The sequence below is a fragment of the Oncorhynchus mykiss genome, chromosome 4, assembly GCF_057628025.1.
Source record: "Oncorhynchus mykiss isolate SJ-2025 chromosome 4, ASM5762802v1, whole genome shotgun sequence".
Taxonomy (NCBI): Eukaryota; Metazoa; Chordata; class Actinopteri; order Salmoniformes; family Salmonidae; genus Oncorhynchus; species Oncorhynchus mykiss.
In genome coordinates this window covers 66168531-66191181 of record NC_143025.1, presented here as the reverse complement: position 1 = coordinate 66191181, position 22651 = coordinate 66168531, and the positions used below count along the sequence as shown (strand labels likewise).

At 41.9% G+C, this 22651-nt stretch overlaps 1 protein-coding gene across 2 annotated transcripts in view; it reads right to left on the bottom strand.

Moving 5' to 3' along the window:
* Positions 1–18988, bottom strand: part of LOC110522207 (mannosyl-oligosaccharide 1,2-alpha-mannosidase IA) — a 167652-nt gene extending 148664 nt beyond the window's left edge. Inside the window, exon 1 of one of the 2 annotated variants that reach the window (XM_021600408.3) lies at positions 16349–18988. In XM_021600408.3, coding sequence (XP_021456083.2) covers positions 16349–16858 — 510 coding nt within the window. In that variant the 5' untranslated portion in view covers positions 16859–18988. Of the gene's footprint in view, positions 1–310; positions 546–16348 lie in introns of those variants that run through there. The other variant, XM_036975779.2, reaches the window with a different exon arrangement.
* Between the last annotated feature and the right edge of the window lie 3663 nt (positions 18989–22651).

Genomic DNA, 22651 nt, shown 5'->3' with positions numbered 1-22651 from the left:
TGCGGGAGAGAAAGTAGAAAAATGTCTTAAAGATGTAGTTCTGTTACCAAAAACCCACAAGGCACAAGGCAATGTTTCTTAACCATACAGAAGGCAAATAATGTATCCAAAACTAAATATATGTGTCGATATTAGTTGGTAGGGTCTTTACGTCAACATTATTGTGTTTTGATGTACTTCTAATACTACCAGAAAAAGTCCTAAAAGGTATGTTATCGAAGACCCCCTTTCCATCTGTTTGACCAGAAATCAAAGCCTTGGCTTATTCCACATTTGTAGGAGGGAAAATGTTTGAAAAATGTATACATACGCCTTAATTTATGAACTTCATATGTTGGCGCTCATGGGTCTTCTTACATGGAAATGCCCTTCAAATTCTATGCCACTTGAATCAATTGCTCAATGGCTGACATCAATGGCAGTGAAGTTGACCGCCGCTCGGTGCTCCGACAACACAGCACAATGAGCCACTGTATCCATTTCAGCATTCCCCATGGAGGTCACCACTGTTACGGCAGCTTGTCATTAACCCAACGTGGAGACTGGAGAGGCAAGCAATGAGTCCCAGCTCCTGCATATAGATGATGGCAAATCATTGACTGCTGTGCAAAGATCTGGGAGTTAACGACCCTGTTTGCATCCTATTGAGTAATCTGCAACTGGAGGCATGTGTGTAGTGCTGAAGTCCCCAGGGAGGACTGGCAAATTACAGGACAACAAATCCAATAGTGAAACAAAAGCATTAATGAAATCCTCCCTGGGGAGGACGACGTCTAGCTAACAGGTGCAGCTCGGGGGGGGGGTAGTGATGGCGGAGGTGGCGGGTGGAACACTGGGCACTGGCAACGAAGTGGGTCTTTGGCACAAGGGTGACAGATGGCCAAACAGCACACACACTGTGTGGGGGAGCCAATGTGGCCTCCCCTGGGACGGCATGGGCACACAGCTGAAAAGTGCGAGGCAGAGTTGGGTTACAGATGTTTGCCCTGCGCCCTAAAAGAAAGCAAAGAGGTGGCGGCTGGCCAGCGGGCTGATTTGGCTGTGGTCGATGATGGCATCTTTTACACATGGCAAAGTGCTGGACGGGCGGGATTGAGTTACGCAGGAGCACGCCTACTCAGAGGCCATCTGCACACTGACACTACTACACTCCTTTCTCTCACCATCATCAATAGACTTGTATTACCAATTTGATAACGCACTTAACAGTGGTAATAAAGCTTCTGTCTAAACCCAAATTGTAACACTCAAAACATATTGGGTCTTTTTACTCCACCAAAACACTTGTCTCCAGTGTTGTGATATCGAGCCATCACCCACTGAGATAGAAAACTGGATCTATGTAAAAGGACCAACAAATGTATTGGATTTTCTTACACCAAATTGCAGCAGCTCTTGCATTTCAGAAGTATCACAGAAAAATAATACATTAAACATTTACGATGATCAACCTTGCAAAACGAGATTCTTCAAAAACACTGCTTTGAGGAAATACTATAAGTGTTTCATCCAAAGTCAAAGAAGAAATGCAAAGCCGATTCCGGAGTCAAGCAGCACAAACATCATGAAAAATGAATGGCATTTTAAACCTGACATGCATTCATGCTACTAGGATATCATAACTTATTTTTAAGGCAGCGAAGTGCATGAAATGTTGCTTCTGCTAACGCGCCATTACGCCACTTCCATGAAGCGACATACATGCCTTGCCGCCGTGGCCATGCGTGGTGTAAATCTGTGAGCTTCTCCTCCATGGCGTCTCATTGGCTTTCCAGTAAATCTCAGGCTGCTACCCACCTGCGTTACATGAGATGAATTGGTCAGGAAATCGATAAGCCATTGGTCCTTTAAGTGTGTTCTGTCACTGCGACGTGTGGCCAGAGAGATGCTTGATACCAGGTAGGCGAAGAAGAACCATTGTGATTGGCTGATGGATCCAAGACTCACCTTCTCAGACCATTATTTCACAACAGGTGAACCACATTGAAGATTGTCAGCAGCTATTAAAAGGCACTGCGGACACAGCTTTCAGAAGGTCACGGACATTCTTCCATTGAACGTTGCTTTGGCACAAGAGTCATCCAGCTCTCATCTGCAGAGCATAGTAGAGACTACATTGTCGTAAAGAACAAGTCCTTTCTCCGATTGTTTGACTGGTGTCGGAAATATGTTGTCTTGTTGCCTTGAAGCAGAGCAGCAACAATATGACGATGGAAGTCTATCTTGCTTATATCACACATCCTGTGGTCACTCGAAATTGTGGCAAATGGCTGATTTCGAGCATTAGGCCTCCAATAACGTGATAGGTAACCTAGTTAACAGTGTTAAACAATACCAGATTATCCTACTGAGGAACAGCATATTAAACACAAATCAATAGAAACTGATTGCTGACAGGGAAAGGGATGAAATTCAACAGGAAAATCAATAAACTGGCAGTTCTGGAAGCTCCTGTTATTAATTGGGTAAAAGAGCCGCTGGATTATAGGCATTGACAACATAAACATGCTATCGAGAAGGGGGAAAAAAGGATTTAGCAATTTATGATCACTTTCATTATGTGAGGAGAGCTGTCCTGGCAAAAACTACAGCCGGAACAATACCAATATCATGATACTCGTTAGTATCTTTGAAAGGAAACAAAACACGAAGCGGAGTTCAATTCTCTAGGAAAACAGCCCTAATGTTGGAAACAAACATCATTATGTTGTCATCCAGAGTCACATTTCTTTGTTTTCCAAGCTACAGCACACAACAATGTACATAGAGCAGGTTTTTAAAAAGTTTGGTCTGGTTTGTGTTTTCATATTTGCCATGACAATTCTTTTGTGATACTGGTATCGTCACAGCCCTGGCAAAAAAAAATTAAATAACAATTTTAATTGAAAGGTGTTAGTACACATGTCTTCAAAACAAGGTCCGGTCAGGACTATTTAATTGAAGAGGGTAGCGTTCTGTTCACTTCAAACTGTTCTTTTGATTTTTATTCATTTTTGGGAACAGTGGAATCTGGTTTGACCTAGCCTCTTGACACAAGGCAAACTAATGAAGACCTTGTGAAAATCCAATTGATTTTCTTCCCTCCTCCCCTCGATACGGAAGCAGTTAAGGAAATTATGGATGGCTTTGCCTAACAGGCTGTAGATCATGATTAAAGAGCAGAGACCCAACATTATTCAAATCTGTTGGCCTGTAAGTGCGGTTTGTTGAATGAATAGTCACAGCACAGCACTGTCTGTGAAGGTGATCCAATCTGCACTGTTGGCATACAGATCTGATGGACTGGATACAAAGTCTATATAGACTTGGTCACATGGGCAACTCCTTTCACCACGCGATATCACATGTCAAATTTCTCAGCCGTGGTGACTGGCCACCATGTCAACCTTTAGACCTGTGTAAGGTAGAGGTCAACCGGGAACAGCTCTTAGGGACAATTATTGACCAATCAGTGCCTCAGTCAGGGGTGGGGCAAGTAATCAATACGGTCCGCAACACATCAGTGTCAGTATTCATTTGCCTGCTTGATGACCTCACGAGTCATTATGACACCCAAACAGAGGGGTAAATGCGTGGATGTCTAGGTTCTAGGATTGTACCTTAGCACTGTCAGTATCAATAGAGATTGGAGAGGGAGCCAACATCCTCATCTAACAGAAGAGCCACAGTACCACGGATCTTCCTTAACCACATAAACAGTAAAGAGTTTCCAGTTGTATCCATTAGTGTGCAGTAGAGCAGTATTTCTTCCTACACTGCAGAACAGAGTGCTCATCTTTCCTCTTGGCTGCTTGTTTACTAAGCCAGTCTTTGAGATTCTGTCCACAAGGTATTTGGTTCTCCTCTGTCAATGGGAGAGTGCAGCCAGTCCCCTGCAGTATACCTTTCTCCACTCTTTTATAGCAGGAATAAAAATGAAATGTGCATTCTGAGCATAAAAAGTGGGCAGGGCGGGGATGGGAAAAAAAAGAAGAAAAAGAAAGACAGGCACCTGCAGATGCTTGAGGGCTTCAATTACTGCCGCTATGGTGCCACAGGTCAACAGGGGGCCTTTGGCTCAGGCCTGGACAGGATCAGCCCTGTCCAGCTCAGTCTGAATGAGGCCGGGGCCTGACTCTGGGCAGGGTTGTGGTCCGACATGAGAAGGTGAGATTGTATGGGGGCCGGGGGCAGGAATGAAGAGCTTTTACAAATAAAGCAGGCGCCCAGAGGGTTACGGCCTGGCTGAGAGAAAAACTCACCACTGCCTTGCGCTTTCTCTCCTTTACCTCTTCTTTCCCCTACCTCCCATGTCTTATTTACGAGTGGAAAAATACGAAGATGCTGGCTGAATTATTTAGCGTGTGTACTCGGCTTTCCTTTCCCAAGAAATGAATGTGGTGCACCGCGTACACTGCCAAAACTACTAACCTGGGCAGGGTCCATAAAGGTCCATGAAAATACAACCACCACAATGCAACACACACAACTCAATCTCAGAAACAAAATAGTGGATACTGCTGCTGCATTTGGACAAAATGGGCCCAATCTGTCAATATATATTTTTTTAATTGTCCACTTTAAAAAGAGCATCAATCCAAACCCCTGAAAACATTCTCAGCTGTACGTTGTGTCGTCTGCATCAGGCTAAATGGCCCAAACATTAAATGTCCCAGAACTGCACGTTACGTTACATAATTGCCCTTAAGACATAATATCAACAAAAACAAATGGGACCTCACAAAATGAGAGCCATTATTAAAATATGCCTGGTTACTTAAATCCCCAAAGATAAACAATTTGTCGGAAGAGGCAAAACAATACCATGTAGAGCTGTGAAGATGTCATTCACCATGCCGGTGTTAAAACAAGGCCAGGTACGTGACAAGCCTAACAATAAACAGGGTTTAGTGATGACCTGGTGGCAGATAGAGGGTTATACTCTATCTGCAAGCACTTGTACTATGCCTCTGCTGTAGTCTGTATTCAGCAGTATAGTGGATAGCTGACAGAGGGGAAAAATCCAGCCTATGGCCAAAAGCAGAGGAATGACGGCTCCTGCTCCACCACATTGGGCATTGTCCGTCATCATAATAGTACTCAGGGCAGTGGTGGATGAGGAGGAGGACAGTCTGCTGCACTGTTGGGCCATTAATTAGACTGAGGATGGAGGTACTAATCCGTTAACTACAGGTCGTTATTGAACTGCATTTCCTCATTAAAAGGGCAATTCTGCCACTTTTTAACCTAAAATGAATTATCACCAGCACCCTACTAGTGTGTACATGAAGTGGAGCAGGTCGAGAGTTAAGTTCCTTGGTGTCTGCATCACCAACGAACTATCATGGTCCAAACCCACCAAGACAGTCGTGAAGAGGGCACGACAACACCTCAGGAGGTGAAAAGATTTGGCATGGGTCCCCAGATCCTCAAAAAGATAGAGCTGCACCATCGGTTGCATCACCACCTGGTATGGCCACTGCTCGGCATCTGACCGTAAGGCACTACAGAGGGTATTGCGTACGGCCAAGCTTCCTGCCATCCAGGACCTATATACTAGGGGCTGTCAGAGGAAGGCCCAAAAAATTGGCACGGGCTCCAGTCACCCAAGTCATAGACTGTTCGCTCTGCTACCGCACGGCAAGAGGTACCAGAGCGCCAAGTCTAGGACCAAAAGGCTCCTTAACAGCTTCTAAGACTGCTGAACAATTAATCAAATGGCCACCCGGACTATTTACATGGACCCCCCCCCTATACATAGTCACTTTACAAATGACCTGGACTAGCCTGTACCCCCGCACATTGACTCGGTACCGGTACCCCCTATATATAGCCTTGTTACTGGTATGTCATTTTCTTGTGTTACTTTTTGATTTAGATAATACATTTTTTTCACTTTAGTTTATTTAGTTAATATTTTCTAAACACTATTTCTTGAACTGCATTGTTGGTTACGGGCTTGCAAGTAAGCATTCCATGATAATGTATACACTGGTTGTATTCAGTGCATGTGACAAATAAAACTTGATTCAATTTGATTACATATGTGAAAACAGCAAGTTCTAATGGTCTGTGGTTACAAAGACAGCAAAAAAAAATATTTTAAAAAAAGTTTCTCTGTGACGTCACAGGGTAGGATTAAAAGTAAGAAAAACCAGCAATGACTAGCTAGCCAGAGGGAAGGTCTTTTTTATTATCATTGCTCCCCACGTCACCTCTAATCTCAGCCTTTGAAAAATCACCGTTCTTAAAATAATTTTAACTTCTGATGATCGGGTAGAACTTTTTACTTCATTTATTTCTACAAAACGTGCCGATTTCTCATATGTAGACACTGGTATTGTGCTGGAGATAATGAAAATGATGTTGAAAAGTGGTGGAATTGACATCAAGGTGGCGACACGCATCTCTGCGTGCCTGGCAGACATTTCAGCTTGGATGTCGGCCCACCACCTCAAGCTCAACCTAGACAAAACCAAGCTAAAGCTAATCAAATTAATAATTTAAACCTTTATTTTAACTAGGCAAGTCAGTTAAGAATAAATTCATATTACAATGACGGCCTACCCCGGACGACGCTGGGCCAATTGTCAGCTGCCCTATGGGACTCCCAATCACGGCCGGATAAGATACAGCCTGGATTCAAACCAGGGACTGTAGTGACGCCTCTTGCACTGAGATGCAGTGCCTTAGACCACAGCGCCACAATGAGGATTTATTTTTTTATTTATATTTTGGTTCAAAGACATATCAAGGCTTCACTACAGACCCGGGTTCGATCCCGGGCTGTGTCGCAGTCGGCTGCGACCGGGAGACCCATGAGGCGGTGGACAATTTGCCCAGCATCATCCGGGTTAAGGGAGGGGTTGGCCGGCCGAGACGTCCTTGGCCCATCGCGCTCAAGTGCCTCCTTGTGGGGGCCGGGCGCATGTACACTGACTTCGGTCGCCAGTTGTACAGTGTTACCTCCGACACATTGGTGCGGCTGGCTTCCGGGTTAAGCGAGCAGTGTGTCAAGAAGCAGTGGCTGGTATACAAAAAAGTTAGTTTTAGGCCCTGAAAGTCATTTTTGGTGAGTTTGGAAATCTACAAGCAGAAATTAACAAAGCTGTCAAAGCAAAGGGTGGCTAATTTGAAGAAACGCAAATATAAAATATATTTAGATTGGTTTAACACTTTTTTGGTTACTACATGATTCCATGTGTTATTTCAGTTTTGATGTCTTCACCATTATTCTACAATGTAGAAAATAGTAAAAAATAAAGAAAAACCCTGCAATGAGTAGGTGTGTCCAAACTTTTGACTGGTACTGCACCGCAGTCAGTCAGACTGGCCTGCCCTCATGCATGCATCCTCGAGTGAGATACAGGTAACTGCCAAAATAAATGCGTAAATGTGGAATAAAGTATATTGAAAGCAGGTGCTTCCACACAGGTGTGGTTCCAGAGTTAATGAAGCAATTAACATCTCATCATGTATAAAAATGTCCAGTTGCCCATTATTTTAGCTACCATGACTGGAAGAAGAGATCTCAGTGACTTTGAAAGAGGGGTCTCAAAGTAGCATAAGGGTTTTAAAGGACGTGTGTGTGTGTCTCAGTCACCAGATCAACCCAATTGAACACTTCTGGGAGATTCTGGAACAGAGTCCGAAACAGCATTTTCCACCACGATTTACAAAACACCAAATTATGGAATTTCTCGTGGAAGAATGGTGTCGCATCCCTCCGATACAGTTCCAGACACTTGAAGAATCTATACCAAGATGCAGTTCTGAAGCTGTTCTGGCAGTCCATGGTGGCCCACTTTATCTGGGTGTTTCCTTTATTTTGGCAGTTATCTGTATGCAAAGGCTGCTGGAGAGATCTATTCAAATAAGGGGACATTTGTACTGTGAAAGTGACTCACTCTTCCGTCTTACCCTCTCAGCCCTGGCTTGACAGTATTGTCCGTCCCGATTACCAACATACCTCCGCCTCAAAAATTATTCCCATTTTAATCCTACTGACAGACCATGCATGAGATGACATGGTGGCCCTGGAATAACCTGTGGGTCTTGTACTCCATCTATCTTTTCAGTAATGCAATAACTTTGTGAAACATAAAACACAGATTGAAAACCAATGATCTGTGTGATTGGGAATCTGAGAACCAGTCTGCCAACTACAATACTGAACACTAGAGGGGTTCAATTAAGAGGATTGTTGTCCTATACAACGTATAATATCTTCCCATAATAATGAAATAGAAAGCAATGTCTTTATAGTCTAGAGAGTCATCTTAAGCAGACATTAAACAGCTATGATTCTGTTGATGAATTGCAGCAAAGCAAAGAGAAATCGCACAGAATGCTAGCCACACAGGTAGGCAGGAAGGCAGCAGTACGTGGAAGGAAGGAGGCAGAACAGGACGGGACACTAGAAGATGAATTGGAGCTGAATGCCGTCATTGATCCTTAGCCCAGCCTCTCTCGGTGTGAAGAAAACAGAGTGGAACCCCACTCAGAGGGGGAAATTAGAAAGGTCATTAATATTAGCTGGTCATTGGGCCCATAAATTATGGTTTACTTGAAGCAATATGAGGAAATCGATCTCCCAGCCATGGTATACATTACAGGGTATACAAAGGGAATGGCAATGAAGCAAGTGTTACGCTCCTTGGACTACCAATAACCTAGGCTCTAACAGCAACTAAACATCACAGCACTCAAGTGGAGCCAACGGTATCACTCAAGGTCTATAGCAGGGAAGAAGTTCAACCGTGCCTGACATCCCTCCTGCATAAACTTCCGCCCTAACTGCATTGTTAATTTACAGACGAAGTACAAGATACCAGACCAGGTCAACTGGTGATCCCTTTGATCTCTCCTGAGTTAAGTAATGTGCAAAAAAAAACTAAAAGCAGATTTACCTGTGGAATAATCACCAAGGCTCTCTAAAATAGGATGAATTTGTTCCTCTAGGGCAATTCAAAAGGCTGACTGAGGGCCCTTCTCCTGAAAAATGTGTTTGTTTTCTATGGCTGTGTTTTGCTTTCCGTATATTGAAGTGCATAGTGTAGGCCTATATTGATGTGTATACAGGGCTCATCTGTAAAATAGCCATTGGTCTCAGCATGACTCCCTGTCAAAAAGGTTCAATAAAATATCAAGATTGCATCTGTATAAATCGAGATTCTTTTCAAAAGGGCACGAGTCAATGGCGCAGAAGGTCTTTATTGGCATTCAGTAAATAAAAGCTACTGTACAAAGAACCTTTTAACTCAAGAAATGTGCCAGCTTGGAGACATCAATTTCCCTTTCCCAAAGCAATTAAGACTGAAGGTCAGGATGTCTCACTGTGGTCGCCAACACCTCCCTACTGGGACTGTTCGTCTCTCCCTTGGTGCTGATCAATTGGATTAGGTCTCTGTTCTGCTTTACAGGCGAGAGTCATCATTAGTGTCAGTCAGGTGGTTGGGGCTGGTGGCTTGGGAGCTTCCCCTTGGTGGTGTAGAAGCACAGAGATTCTAAAACGCAGAGGCGCAACATCGCCAGACTTCCGGGAACGCTTGCGAAACAGACCAAGCAGCCTGGGGTTTGGGGTTTGAGGAGTCAGTGAGAGAATTTTTCCTTAGTTGTTCATTTTATTGAAATCTAAAAGGCATAACCTAGATTCAAGCCAATGTCTGAAGTAGTTATAATCTGGGATTTCCTTTGGAGAAGCAGTTTCTGCCTATCTTCATACTGTCCTGTCTCTGGTAGTAGTGTGTTAGAGCTCTGGGCCTCAATGGCATAGTAGTGTGTAGTGGAGCTGCAGTGGCCCACCAGTCCTGGCCTCCTTATCAATCAGTCCTTCAATCACTCAGTTCTTAGAGGCATGGGATCACTGAGCTATTGGACTGGTGGTCAGCTTGAGGAAAGAGTGATAGGGCATTTTAAGGCCGGTGATCACTGATATGCACACACACACACGCACACAGACACAGAGGGATATGTGCGCTCACAGTATATGATTACGCTGTGACGTAGTCTTCTGCTCATAAGCCCCATAAAACCATCATAGCTGCCAATACTGGCTTTTAACTCTATCCTAGCTACATCCTAGCACTAGGAAGGCTTGTTCCTAGGGTTAAGATATAAGACGACACGAAGATGATCAGATAGCCTAACATTCACATATTATGAAACAAAATAACTACAACCTTATAGCCTAGCATTCGTATATTGACCTGCCAGAGGACATAGCCTACATTCTTCTATAACCTACATTTATCTGAGCATACCTCTGCGATACTCAAAGGTAATGGCCACCTACATAGTAACCTCCTGTGAAGAGGTTTCAGGCTCCATCAGTGTATAGACTATCCACAGGCATAAACAACACTGTGCCCCCTGTGAGACGCAGTGGGATTGGCTGGCAGAAAGGGACTGCTATTAAAGCCATTACACAATTAGACTGAGCACCTGGAGGGCCTCCACGTCGGTAATTCTATAGCCGTCTACAGATAATGGAGGGCAATACAGATCCGTTTCAAACGCATCTTCCTGGCACCCTTTGTAAGAGGTAAATGAACAAAAGAATGGCTAGGGGTACAGAATCGAAGAATACTTTACAAAGATATACAGGTAGTTTTGGATTAAAAAAACAGTTAACTTCCCCACTAGGTTGTCTGTCATGAAAGTAAAAGTGAGGAAGAGAGGCTACTGGGATTATCAGAATGTTACAGAGGTAGGTCAGGAAGGGAAGGCGATTTCGCTAAGTGTCATGTCGTCCATGGTGTGCAAAAATAATTCAACTGGATCTTGGGGGGATAGAGAGAGAGAGACAGAGAGAGAGAGAAACAGAGAGAGAGAGAGACCGAGAGAGAAAGAAACCGAGAGAGAGGGACCGAGAGAGAGAGAGGCTGAGAGACAGACACCGAGAGAGAGAGAGAGACAGACAACAAGAGAGAGAGCGAGAGAGAGAGAGAGAGACAGACACCGAGAGAGAGAGAGAGAGAGAGAGAGAGAGACAGACAGACACCGAGAGAGAGAGAGAGAGAGAGAGAGACACCGAGAGAGAGACACCGAGAGAGAGAGAGAGACCGAGAGAGAGAGAGAGAGACCGAGAGAGAGAGACCGAGACCGAGACCGAGAGAGAGAGAGAGACACTGAGGAGGGTGAAAGAGAGGACTGCCTCATCCTTCCTTCCTAGACAGCCAAGGCGACTCGAGACCTTTAACAAACCCACTTTCTAATCCCTGGCTGCTGAGCCAGCTGGCCCTCTCCTCTCCGCATGCAGGGGGGACGGGACGAAAGCCTGACAGGGTTATTAACCGATTGCCCTTCAAGATACCAAGTGAATACTGATAAGCGGGTCAGCCCTACAGAGCTGCAGCCCAGGCACTAATTTGCATCTAATTTCCAAATGCTTACTAGCTCCACCCAATGTTGACCTGCCCAGTAGACTGAGGAAATATCAGGCAGCACACACCACACAGGAAGAGAGTGACATGCGAATCAGCAATAAGAGGATGCTGTGTGTGGTGCTGTAAACTGTGCTGTAATTAGCCCACAGTTGCAATGGTAAAGATTACCATAAACTATTCACCCAGTAAGGGTCTTTGTCAAACAGTCAGGCTTTTGTTCCTATGGCAATGTTTTGTTTCTATCCTGTACCTGTAGAGGTTTGTTGGATGGGATGTGTGTAGGCTACTACTAACTACAGTAATGACTGGGGATATAAACAGAGATTGCTCTACTGTCTCTGACACACACACACACACACACACACACACACAGAGAGAGAAAGACAGCAGAATGTTTTTTTTCTTTCTAATTTGTACGATGATTCATAGTAGAACCTTGGTACCAGGATGAAAGGGGAACAGGCAGGTGATTGTGTAAGAAGAGAACTCAAGCGCAAAACTAGTTCCAAAGAATGTACAGAAAATTTCCCATTAAAAATAAAAATGACTAACCTTGCCCAAAACAAACTACACAAAGCATCCCTGCTGGTTATTTGGTTGTGCAATGTTTTCATAGTAGGCCTAAACCAGCACATCCCTCCCCCTAACAAACAGACACACACGGGCTATGGCTCTCCTTAGGAGAAACATTATGCGTTTCTAAGCCCAAGGCTGGGACCTGAGCCGAGGACTCTCAAAGGCAGCTTTGCAACCATAAACATGGCAAATTTTGATTGACTGCTAAAGAATCTGCCACCACTGCAATTTCCTCTAAATCACCTTATGCCTTCTGAATAATTTGATCCCATCAAGTGGTGTACTTTGTCAGCAGAGAAGCTGTACCACAGGAAGCTGATAGTCGACATGAGGAGAACCAAAACCAAATGCCGCCAGATTAGGCAAATAACATGCTGAAGTGACAAACCAGCCAAGCAAGTGGAGAGTTGTATGTCTTTTGGATTCATAACTAAACACCCATTAACACTTTCTATTTTTAGTGGTTTCCGAGTATGGTGGCTGTACAAAAACAGACACTGGCCCTCTGAATGGGAATAATTCTTACCCATTTACTAGTCATCATTTGTAACACTATCATTCATAGTATGTGAAGTGTCTATAAATGGTTGGTTAATTCATTGTTCAAAAACAGGACTGTCTGGAGGCTTAGACCCACATAATTAGGCTACACAGTATACGAACACTAACAAAGTGCCATCCAAAATTATCATCCAATCAATTGGACTACTGTGGTTTGTCTACAGCAGAGATGGGCAACCGGCGAACCACGGTGCCCCTTTTGTAGGCCCGTGGATCAATTCCACCACCGCTCAAAAAAACACACACAAAAAAAATATATATATATATGTTTATATATATAATTTTTTAGGAAATCTGTCAGGGTCTCAACTTACTGTCAAGAGTTAAGAGTTAGAATAGTAGAATATGCAATATTCTACATTTGGTTGTGCATGAGCAGTTGTCTTGTCAGTTAACATTTTTTTGATTGTTAAATTAGCCTAGCGGCCAGCTATCTAAACATGTACTGGCTGAGATAATGGATGGGCTGAACATGCCGAGAGAAGTTCGGATTGGTCTGCCACGTTGCATGCTTCTGTCTATAACATGAGCTGATCAGTATGTGCAGTATCAGTGTTTAGCTAGCTAGCTACAGGTCTAAACAAAAGACTCCACTTTGCCAGATGATTACATGACCCAGGTGTGTCTGGGGGATTATAATTGTATTCATGAACATGTGTACATATCTAGACAATAGTGGCCCATCCACTTAGCTAGATGTGGCTGGGGGGGGGGGTATATCATGTATTTCACGTAACCCATCAATTTAGACAAGTGTGTCTGGTATAGGTGTGCCAACATGACCGTATTCGTATCTGTAAATTGAAATTTGATAGATCATACTGGTGATCATAAAAAACAAGTGTTTTAGTATGCCTAATTAGATGTTGGCTAAAAACTATACCTCCCTGCACATTCTCACTGCAAAAAAAATGCAGATTAGGATCAGTGCAGGGAGGGTGAGTGTCTGTGTGTCCTCAATTTGCAGCAGGCAGCCAAGTTTGCTGTCACTCAGTCAGAATGTGCACTAGCGTTTCCATACCCTTGCCCCACTTGTTAGATACTATGCTGCCATGTGATTTATCATAGGAGCAGGCAGGAGCAATCTAAATTATCAGACAGAAAACATGCGAGGAAAAGTGATCAGGTGAATTTTTTAAGTGAGTGGACGGAGAAATATGCTTTCACTCTATCCAATCAGAGCAGCAGGATCAACGTACAGCCCACCCTTCTCTTTACAGACAGGCAAACTAGCCAGTTTAGTTATTTAAACCATGCAAATGACTGACGCAAAGACCGTATGGTTTAGAGACTCTGTGACTGACACATGAGAGACATGCTTCCTGGCACCCGAAAACATTTTTTTTCCAATCACAGATAATTACAAAAAAATACTCGGATCATAATCATATCCAGAAAATGGTCCATACCCGTTACGATAATAATTTTGTCCGACTACTCAGCACACCCCTAGTGGCTGGGTAAGCATCACCTAATAATTATGAAATATTTGTATCTGTACACTTTCTATTTTTGATATTGCTACTATGCAAATATGCATGTAACCATTTCACTGTACTGTTTACACCTTCAGTGTGTGTTTACCAGAGCCGGTAATGTGAAGAACAACATGACCTGCACCAAAATCAGATTAGGATTTAGGCCAAGGACTACATAGTGTTTTTTTTATCTGGAGTTCCCCCTTATTGTAGGCTACTACTTTCACCACTTTTAGCCTTAATCTTTGGTTGTTTACTACACTACTCACTCTGTTTAGCACATGGCCTCACTTGTGAATCCTTAACTTATGACTGGGGTGGCAGTATTAAGTAGCTTGGATGAATAAGGTGCCCAGAGTAAACTGCCTGCTACTCAGGCCCAGAAGCTAAGATATGCATATTATTAGTAGAAGTTTCTAAAACTGTTTGAATGATGTCTGTGAGTATAACAGAACTCATATGGCAGGCAAAAGCCTGAGAAAAAAATCCAACCAGGAAGTGGGAAATCTGAGGTTTGTGGGTTTTCAAGTCTTTGCCTATTCAATATACAGTGAAGAATTTGGTCCGATTGCACTTCCTAAGTCTTCCACTAGATGTCAACAGTCGTTAGAACCTTGTTTCAGGCTTCTACTGTGAAGGGGGTGCGAATAAGAGTTGTTTGAACCAGGTGTCTGGCAGAATGCCATGAGCTAAGTCTCGTGTGCAGCCGTGAGAACGAGCTGCATTCCCTTTCATTTCTAAAGACAAAGGAATTGTCCAGTTGGAACATTACTGAAGATTTATGATAAAAACATCCTAAAGATTGATTATATACATCGTTTGACATGTTTCTACGAACTGTAATGTAACTTTTTGGACTTTTCATCGGACCTCATTCAGTTGACTCCACAACATGGCGGGTATCTGTATGGCTTGTTTTGGTCTCTGAGCGCTGTACTCAGATTATTCCATGGTGTGCCTTTGCTGTAAAGCTTTTTTTTAAATCTGACACAGTGGTTGCATTAAGGAGAAGTATATATTTAATTCCATGTATAATACTTGTATTTTCATCAACATTTATGATGAGTATTTCTGTAAATTGACGTGGCTCTCTGCAAAATCACCAGATGTTTTGAAAGCAAAACATTACTGAACATAACGCGCTAATGTGAACTGAGATTTTTGGCTATAAATATGAACTTTATCGAACAAAACATACATGTATTGTGTAACATGAAGTCCTATGAGTGCCATCTGATGAAGATCAAAGGTTAGTGATTAATTCTCTATTTCTGCTTTTTGTGACTCCTCTCTTTGTCTGGAAAAATGGCTGTTTTTCTGTGTCTAGGCGCTGACCTAACATAATCGCATGGTATGCTTTCGCCGTAAAGCCTTTTTGAAATCGGAAACTATGGTGGGATTAACTAGAAGTTTATATTTAAAAATGGTGTACAATACTTGTATGTTTGAGGAATTATAATTATGAGATTTCTGTTGTTTGAATTTGGCGCCCTGCACTTTCACTGGCTGTTGAAAAATCGATCCCATTAAAGATGGGTGGGGCTAAGGCTTAAGAGGGTGTGAACAATGCTTAATGGTTGAAGAGATCTCCAGTAGCTGTACCAAAACATTCCAGGGCCATTTTCTCAAAGGTGGGATAACAAGTTTGTCAACTTTCAAAGCAGAATTACTTTCCCATTGTTACTCAACTGCAGGGTATGATATAGAAGGGTATGATATAGCTCTGAGTCTCTACTTTTATCCAATGTAAAAAGCACAATTTCAAAGTTTGCTACATAAGACCGAATCAAGGAGGTCAGTCACATTAAAAACTGCAAACATTTCTTTCCACCCGATGGCAAAATGTGTAGAATTACAGGAAATTAACTAAAGGGGTCCCCAAAAAGCTAGGTGTGTATGGATGTAGGTATGCAGACCCATGTGCCACTGCGGCCCCTCAATGAGTTCCGATATTTTGTGGCCCCCACCCCCATCAAAGTTGTCCATCCCAGGTCTACAGGATGCACTCTCAATCTGGGTGATAATGAAGAGTATGGGATTGCGTGTATATAAATACAGGACATATGCGTGTATATAAATACAGGACAGATATCTGAATACAAAGTTAATTAGTTCAAAGTTCAATAGACACAAACCACTAGCTGAAAATATTATGCTTGTGCTGTACAGTGTCGTATAGGCCTAACTATAGTAAACCGCGTGTCATTTAAGAGGAACTTGCCGATTAGGCAAAACACTACAGCAAACACCGTATGGGAAGCGAAACTAATTACACAAACCCAAAGCAGCCATACTCATTCTAGTAGATAATAAAACACACATACATACATACATACATGCATACATGCATGCATACATACATCTCACCTCTTTAATTTTTTCTCGTCTCTCTTTGGTTTCCGGATTGGAGGGCTCGTGCCCTGTTGCTCCGGGTGGCCGGACATATTCAATGACTGGTAGGTTATCGTCATCTTTCCCACCTTTACCGAGACCTTCCTTCAAAACTTTGTCCTTCTCGTTCTGTATATCTTGCTTTATCTCGTCTGGTCGTTTCTGAAGAGTGTCTTTGGCTTCAACCAAAGCCTTTTCGTGGTCCTTTCTAATCTTGGCTAATATCTTTTCGTCGGTCCCAACTGCGATATTTGAATCGCTATCCGTACCTTTTCGAGTGTTGGTTTCTACCGCGGACGAGTGGAAGAAAACTCCGCTGAGCAGCTTCGACGAATCCGGTAGGAAAAAAATAGCACCGAAACAAAGCGTAATAAAAGCGCTAAAAACTAATAGCAAAATGAATTTCTCTGTCAGTCTGAAAGAGGTCGGGCTGGAAGACTTCCTACTCGGGGTAGCTGTAAAAGGCAATAGAGTTGCTACTGGCATTTTCCTTGTCGTTCAAGAAACTAAAACAAATGAATTCAATTCTAAAATCGGCTTACGTCGCACACAGTCTTAGCTTCCGTACAATACTATTAGCTATCCATTTCCCATATGTATATCAGATAAATTAATAATTTAGTATTTCGTAAAAGTTACTATTGAGCAGCGCGCTGCTGTTTCAACTGCCCATACTGGGAAAACATCTGCAAAAACTCTTCGCTCAGAGCAGAACGGAAGGAATGGCAGCTATGCGCAATTGACAGCTCTTCTTGTCCAATCGCTTTGGTCTGCGCGTACAGTTAGCGAAATACAATTGTGGGCGTGTTGTTCGGACCCGAATGTGACAGTGACACTCTTGTTTTGATGTCTTGTTCAAACTTAATGGTCACTCATAAATAAAAGACACATGCAGTGATCTAAACGATATCACATAATACAAAGTGGTCATATGAAACGGTTCTAGAGTAGAGGTAGTCAAGTCAGTCAATTACATCTCGGATGGATCTCGTAGTCGCACGGATTGTCTACTCAGTCAGGGTGTGTAGCGCGTGGACATTCCACATCGGCTCATGCGTTTGTCATGTGGCTTTGCGCGTGGCTGAATCGGACATGTTGTATAATGAAATAAAAATAAATACAATCGCATACAAATAGTTTTTGGAATGTTAGGCTACAGAATATAGAACAAAATACATGAGAAGTCCGTGTATGTCAAATATATGTATTTTTTTTGTCATTGTAATAATTTTTGCTTGCTGATATTGCCGTTTATAATGTCAACAGAGAGAGAGAGACTGAATTTAAACTAAACAAATAACAGCCTGCCAACACTTGTAATGAAAAAAGAAACCACCTATAGATTTTTTTGCATGGCTACAATATCAGACTGCATTTATGCATTTATATTGCACACTTCAAATCAAATGTATTTGTCACATACACATGGTTAGCAGATGTTAATGTGAGTGTAGTGAAATGCTTGTGCTTCTAGTTCCGACAATGCAATAATAACCAACGAGTAATCTAACCTAACAATTCCAAAACTACTACCTTATACACAGAAGTGTAAAGGGATAAAGACTATGTACATAAAGATATATGAATGAGTGATGGTACAGAACGGCATAGGTAAGATGCAGTAGATGGTATCGAGTACAGTATATACATATGAGATGAGTAATGTAGGGTATGTAAACATTATATTAAGTAGCATTGTTTAAAGTGGCTAGTGATATATTTTACATACATTTCCATCAATTCCCATTATTAAAGTGGCTGGAGTTGAGTCAGTGTGTTGGCAGCAGCCATTCAATGTTAGTGGTGGCTGTTTAACAGTCTGATGGCCTTGAGATAGAAGCTGTTTTTCAGTCTCTCGGTCCCTGCTTTGATGCACCTGTACTGACCTCACCTTCTTGATGATAGCAGTGTGAACAGGCAGTGGCTCGGGTGGTTGTTGTCCTTGATGATCTTTATGGCCTTCCTGTGACATCGAATGGTCTAGGTGTCCTGGAGGGCAGGTAGTTTGCCCCCGGTGATGCGTTGTGCAGACCTCACTACCCTCTGGAGAGCCTTACGGTTGTGGGCGGAGCAGCTGCCGTACCAGGCGGTGATACAGCCCGACAGGATGCTCTCGATTGTGCATCTGTAGAAGTTTGTGAGTGCTTTTGGTGACAAGCCAAATTTCTTCAGCCTCCTGAGGTTGAAGAGGCGCTGCTGCGCCTTCTTCACGACGCTGTCTGTGTGGGTGGACCAATTCAGTTTGTCCGTGATGTGTACGCCGAGGAACTTAAAACTTACTACCCTCTCCACTACTGTCCCATCGACTTCAGTACATGAATCTGTCTCTTGATTATCAGTATGTGTAGCATTATTGGTTTTGAATTGTGGTGGCATCTGTGTCCCTCACCTTTGCAACCATGAAAAACTCTGTTTTTGTCTTTATTGAACTGTTTATCAATGACAAAACATAATACAAGTTATGTATACTGCAAAACGTTGTTTATGCATTGCTTGAAGTAGGTTACTTAAGGCAAGCAAATTGGCTTGTCCCAGTAGTGGCCCAGCAGAGTTGTTGTGACATGTTTTGGGGATTGGGAGATATCCATCCATTATTTTGAATGCTAAAAAGAAAGAAAAAAATGCAGTGGTGTAGTGGAAGGTGTACGCTAGTCTACGCCATATACCCACTTATTTTTCAGTGGGCATTGCGTTTACTCCTTAATCCGACTGATACCAATCAAAATAGTGTAGTGGAGGTATAGGCTGTATCAATTAATAGAGCTGATGGAACAGATCGGAATGTTTAGCTTAATGTTGATAAACTATTATTTCTTCACATTTTAGGCACAATAATGCTAGGTGCCTGCACACTTGAATTAATGGGTAACTACTCTCAAAAATCAAAATTTCACCTTGCTCAGATTTTCCCCAGACCTCAAAAGTAGTCTCCTGATGTGGTTTAAGCATTGTTATGGAATGAAAACCTGAAATAAATGGGGGAAATCTGTACATTTCTGACTCAGTTGATCTGTTTCAATAGTAGGCCTGACTGTGAAAGACCAATATGGGATTTATCGTTTAGGTCATTGAAAGTGTATGTCACTGTTTCTCATAGAATTTGATGCACAGGGCGCCTTGGGAAAAAAATGGCCAAAATTTGAGTATACCAACTTCTCCAGGCACCACTACACCACTGAACAAAAATAATTCATATATTGTATTGATCAATAAAAACCAAACATCTTTTGTATTTTTTTAACTGATATAATGTGTCTAAGTTTGTCATTGGTGTTACTGCCTTGAATTAGAAACACAGAGAAGGACCTTGAGCATTCCAGTGACAAGCTGTTATCTGGGGAGAGGTCTATATTAAAGAAAATGATTGTCGTAAATTTGAGGAATTTGGTGTGTCTAAATCCAAAGTGTCATTGATGCTACTCAATTAAAATGAAGGTAAATTACTTTGGGAGAAATGATTGATCATATCACTTCAGTAGTCTGAGACCTTAGACCTTATATTTTGAGCATCTGTGGCCTCTTAATTTACCGATGCGTCATTGTTGTTCTACTCCTTCTGGTGGCACAATGTTATCATATTAGCAAACATTATTTAAACTCATTAAGCTGCCATATTAGTTGATTTAGAATGGGATGATGTGCCCTGATTAAAAAAAAATGTAAATGCCATGCCCAAATGCCATCACAATTCACGAATGACCCTTACTGTATGTGTGCCTTCAGAAAGTGTTCATACTCCTTGACTTATTCAAAATGTTGTTGTGCTACAGCCTAAATTCAAAATGTATATAAAATAATAATAATAATAATAATAATCTCACTCATCTACAGACAATGCCCCATAATGACAAAGTGTAAACATGTTTTTAGAGTTTATACATGTATAGAGTATATTTTAGTGTATTTTCATATATACATGTTAGAATCATATTTGGCGGTGATTACATCTGTGAGTCTTTCTGGGTAAGTCTCTAAGAGCTTTACACACCTGGATCATACAATATTTGCCCATTATTCATTTCAAAATTCTTCAAGCTCTGTCAAATTGGTTGTTGATCATTGCTTGACAACCATTGTCATGTTTTGCCATAGATTTTCAAGCTGATTTAAGTCAAAACTGTAACTCGGCCACTCAGTAATATTCACTGTCTTCTTGGTAAGAAACTCCAGTGTAGATTTGACCTCGTGTTTTAGGTTATTGTCTTGCTGAAAGGTGAATTAATCTCCCTGTGTCTGGTGGAAAACAGGCTGAACCAGGTTTTCCTCTAGGATTCTGCCTGTGCTTAGCTCCATTCCACTTTTTTTTATCTTGAAAAACTTCCCAGTCCTTAACGATAACAAGCATACCCTTAATAACATGATGTAGCCACCACTATGCTTGACAATATGGAGAGTTGTACTCAGTAATGCATTGTATTGGATTTGCCCCATACATAACATTTTGTATTCAGGACAAAAACTGAATTGCTTTGCCATATTTTTTGTAGTATTACTTTAGTGCCTTGTTGCAAACAGGATGCATGTTTTGGAATAGTTTTATTCTGTACAGCCTTCCTTCTTTTCACTCTGTCAATTAGGTTAGTATTGTGGAGTAACTACAATGTTGTTGATCCACCCCGTTTTCTCCTATCACAGCCATTAAACTGTTTTATAGTCGCCATTGGCCTCATGGTGAAATCCCTGAGCGGTTTCCTTCCTCTCCGGCAACTGAGTTAGGAAGAACGCATATTTCTTTGTAGTGACCGGTTGTATTGATACACCGTCCAACGTGCAATTAATAACTTCACCATGCTCAAAGGGATATTCAATGTCTGCTTTTTTAAATGTTTACACATCTACCTTCTTTGCGAGGCATTGGAAAACCTACCTGGTTTTTGTGGTTGAATCTGTGTTTGAAATTCACTGCTCGACTGAGGGAACTTACAGATAATTATATATATATAAGGTAAAGAGAGGGGGTAGTCATTAAAAAATCATGTTCAACTCTATTATTGCTACTTATTATATGACGTGTTAAGCACATTTTTACTCCTGAACTTATTTAGACTTGCCATAACAAAGGGGTTGAATACTTATCGACTGAAGACATTTCAGTTTTTTATTTTAAATGAATTTGTAAACATTTCGAAAAACATAATTCCACTTTGACATTATGGGGTATTGTGTTTAGGCCAGTGACAAATCAAAAAAATTCAGGCAGTAACACAACAAAATGTGGAAAAAGTCAAGGTGTGTGAATACTTCCTGCAGGCACTGTACAATGATGCCAGTAGTCCGTCATCATGACTCTGTTCTGTATTGATTCGTTTTGGAACAAACAACAGTCCCTAGAAAAAAGTTTAGCCCTGCTTTGACATGTCTTTCACTCGCAATCAGGAGATTGCCTAACCCCTACTTTTGTCCCGATTGGTTGATTGTCAGTAAAGCTACAGTACTGCTGCTATATGATGACATATTGACGCATTCACAAGACTATTTGTCTTTGCTGTAATTCAAAAGAAAATTGAAAGGAAAATACATGTTTGCTTTGATGTTAGATGCTTGTTGCAGTAATCTGCTGACAACCAATCATCCTGGGTATTATTTTCTATTTAATTTCAATGCAATCTAACGTCCATATTTGTATATTTTGTGGAAAGGTCCCGTGTTTGATTGACACATCCAGAGAGTTTTGAGATGCAAAGTGGCTACTAGTGTTGGTCGTGTACCCATGTAAGCTTTGCACCCAATCAAATGTTAAGTAGGCCATGTCACCCAGCTGTGTTATTCCTCCTTGCTCCCTCTTTAGCCATAGTCCAAATATAACCACTATTGAATCTGATTCAAACACAATCGCCGCCTTGTCCCCGAGGGGGACTCATTTGTGTGGAGCTGAAGAGAGAGAGAGAGTGAGGCTGGATGTATGCTATGAAAATGGTCACTAATTGGACTGGAGTTTAAACTCCCTCACAATCCATTTTGTTGCTCCCTGACAGAAATCAAACTTACTTTGAAATGTTTTAATAAGACTAAGAAAATATGCTAATCCGTAGGCCTACTGGACTGTTTGCATTGCATGAAGTGAGGCTCAGACAAAAAATGTGCCAGTGGTAGCATGGTAGCAACACAACATGGTAGCAACACAATATGGTAGCAGCACAAAACATGGTACAAACATTATAGGGCACAGACAACAGCACAAAGGGCAAGAAGGTAGAGACAACAATACATCACACAAAGCTGCCACAACTGTCAGTAAGAGTGTCCATGATTGAGTCATTGAATGAGGAGATTGAGATA